The sequence below is a fragment of the Ornithodoros turicata genome, chromosome 1 (assembly GCF_037126465.1).
Source record: "Ornithodoros turicata isolate Travis chromosome 1, ASM3712646v1, whole genome shotgun sequence".
Classification (NCBI taxonomy): Eukaryota; Metazoa; Arthropoda; class Arachnida; order Ixodida; family Argasidae; genus Ornithodoros; species Ornithodoros turicata.
Genome location: NC_088201.1, coordinates 88,373,378 through 88,376,031, shown reverse-complemented (window position 1 = coordinate 88,376,031; position 2,654 = coordinate 88,373,378). Strand labels below are relative to the sequence as shown.

The 2,654-nt window shown below is 52.9% G+C and overlaps 1 protein-coding gene across 1 annotated transcript; it reads right to left on the bottom strand.

Annotated features, from left to right (window-relative positions):
- Nucleotides 1-974: 974 nt before the first annotated feature.
- Nucleotides 975-2,072, bottom strand: LOC135378202 (uncharacterized). Its single transcript, XM_064611150.1, has one exon. The coding sequence runs from the start codon at nucleotides 2,070-2,072 to the stop codon at nucleotides 975-977; it is 1,098 nt and encodes a 365-aa protein (XP_064467220.1).
- Nucleotides 2,073-2,654: the final 582 nt, after the last annotated feature.

Sequence of the window (2,654 nt, the reverse complement as noted above, 5' to 3'; positions counted from 1 at the left end):
CGCGTGGGATGCCAACTAGCACAGGTAGGTGATCGCTGCCAAGAGTGTCCGCATCGACACTCTAGCGGAGCCGGTGGGCTAGGGACGCCGACGCGACAGTGACGTCGAGACAGGAGGAGAGGTAGGTTGAATGGATGAAGGTTGGCGAGCCGTCGTTTAACACGCAGAGGTTTCTGTCCGCAAAAAGGTGTGCAAGACGCTGGCCGCGGGTATCCGTACGCGTGCTACCCCAGACGGCATTGTGTGCATTAAAATCCCCGCAAAGCACGAAAGGTGTAGGGAGGCCATTAATAAGTGATCCCAAATCGGCCACATGACTGCTGGTGGAATGTATAGCGAGATGATGGTGAGGTCAATTGAACCGACACGAACCGAGCAGCAGTCGTAGTCCCCGATCCCATCCATCTGCAGATCACGTTGGATCACTGGGAGGTCGGCCCGGACATAGATCGCGGCACGACTAGTCCGTCCACGAGGCTCAGACACAAAGGTGAGGTAGTTTGAGAGACGAAAGTCTGCCCTAATGCCACACTCTGAAATGCACAGTACCGGGAATTTATGGCACCACACGAACTGGCGGAAGTCAGACAATTTCGAGGGCAAGCTGCGTGAATTCCATTGAAAGATCGTGGTTGTCTGGTAGTGAGCTAGTGTAGTGCGACGGCGACCGTTATTCATTGTGCGTAGAAGGGGATGGGCCTTTGCGTAGGAGAGGTTCAAGGGCAAGCACAGCTTGGACCGCAGGTAAGTCTACTGCTGTTGGGAGCTGCTTGACAATTGCTCTTAAGGCGGTGAAAAGCATTGTTACAATTGTCCCTCAGACATGCGGGGCGACTGTGCGGCAGAACCAGGAGCTCGTCGTCCTGTGACCTTGGGCAGTTGGCGTGCAGCTTGTGGTACAGGTTGCTTCACAGCATAGGCAAAGGACTGCGTCGAGCCGTGGTGAGCGTGTGCTGGTGGCGCTGGCCTGCCAGTCAGGCGCGGGAAATCGGCAGTACCAGAGGTAAAGCCAGGAGTCGAGCAGCCATTTGATGGAGAAGCATTGAGTACTCGCCGTCGGTGCGCGGCCACTGCCGCTCTCGCGGTACAGGCACGGTACGGTCACGGTAGGTCGCATTTTGCTGACCACCACAGTTTGCGCACGTGGGCTTGCGTCGCGAAGTGCATTGTTTATAAACATGTGGGCCTGCGCACACCTTGCATCTTTGGGGACCGCGACAGTCGCGAGCAATGTGACCAAACTTCTGACAGTTAAAACATTGAGTAGGCGGCTCAATGTATTCTGACAAGGGGAAGTATGTGAACCCGAGAGGAATTTCCGCTGGCAGCGCGTAGCCAGGTTGAAAGGTTAAGAGCACACTAGACTTGACGATGGCTTTCGCGGAGCCGTCACTCTCCCGAGAATAAGCTAGTTCTCGTTGAACCTCAGTGGCACCACTTGAACAAAAGTAGTCAAGGAGCTGGGCCTCGCTGTAACGACGAGGGACGCCAATGATTCTGCCGGTGGTACATAAGTAGGACTGTGGGATAGACGCTTGGACTGCTATTCCGGCGAGTACCGTAAGGCCCAGTAAGCGTTGTGCGGAGTGCTCGTATGAGACATGGACGATGAGAGTGCCATATTTATTGATTCTGTGGCGGAGGACCTTCTCTTGTATCGTGGTGAGCACTTCACGAGCTATTAAGTTGGGGTTAACATTCCAGAACAAATCCGACTCAGTGAGACATCTGAACACAATCGGGATCCCGTTTGGTCGATTCTTCTTATACGTGACCAGCTGAAACAGCGATGCATCAGTCTCATGGGTAGGCTTGAGAGTAGGGTCAGGCGGGACATCCATGGACTGAGTGTCACCATTCGTTCGTAGTGAGGACTCCCCCTCATCTTGAGGGTCATCAAGAAGTTCCGTTTGCGAGGTCCGTGGGGCAAGCAAACGGTCTTCACTTAAGCGTCGTCTGACCGGGGAGCGAATCCTGTCACCCTCATTAGGCTGATCGGGTCGGGCCGGGTCAGGCGCGGCCTCAATGTCGTGGGCTCCAGGTGTCCTGCAACACCGCCCGCTGCCTGTCATGGGTGCACCCCAGAAGTTGATAGAGGTTGAAGGTTACTGAGGAAGCCAAGGTAAATCGGAGAGCAGAAAGAGCGAGCGAGCGAGGCTTGTGTTTGTCCTTCTATGTTTAATTGCCTCATTCCACTACAACGAAGCAATTCCCTCGCTCTTTTTCCCCAAAGAACTTCATAAAGCAGCTTCAGGTTCAATGAGAACGTATTCAGCGCCATAAAACCTAAAGCCAACACTATGGATGAGTATAAGAGACACGGTGGATTGGTGCTGCACGAAATGAAGCTATCTGATCATCTCTCCAGTGCAGCGTCAGGCGAGGTGCAAGGCTTTGTGGATCTGGGTTCATTTACGTCAGATGAAGACAGACCAGACGCAGATCATAGGTATCGCACGTGCGTTATACACATGTCACCTCTACATTCCAATATTGCCTAGCAATATAGAATGCGCCCATGACAGTCTGTGCTCATTTGCAGTATTTTATTTTTATTGTTTATTAATGTCCGTGCGTCTGATCATTTAGCAGCGTTCCCCTATGCCGCAATATTTAGAAAGCTGGTAATCCGCATAAGTAGGTGGTGGTTAAAG

Bases quoted from the DNA above. Each gene is read 5' to 3' on its own strand.
- LOC135378202 (XM_064611150.1), bottom strand. From the start codon at position 2,072: ATGACAGGCAGCGGGCGGTGTTGCAGGACACCTGGAGCCCACGACATT.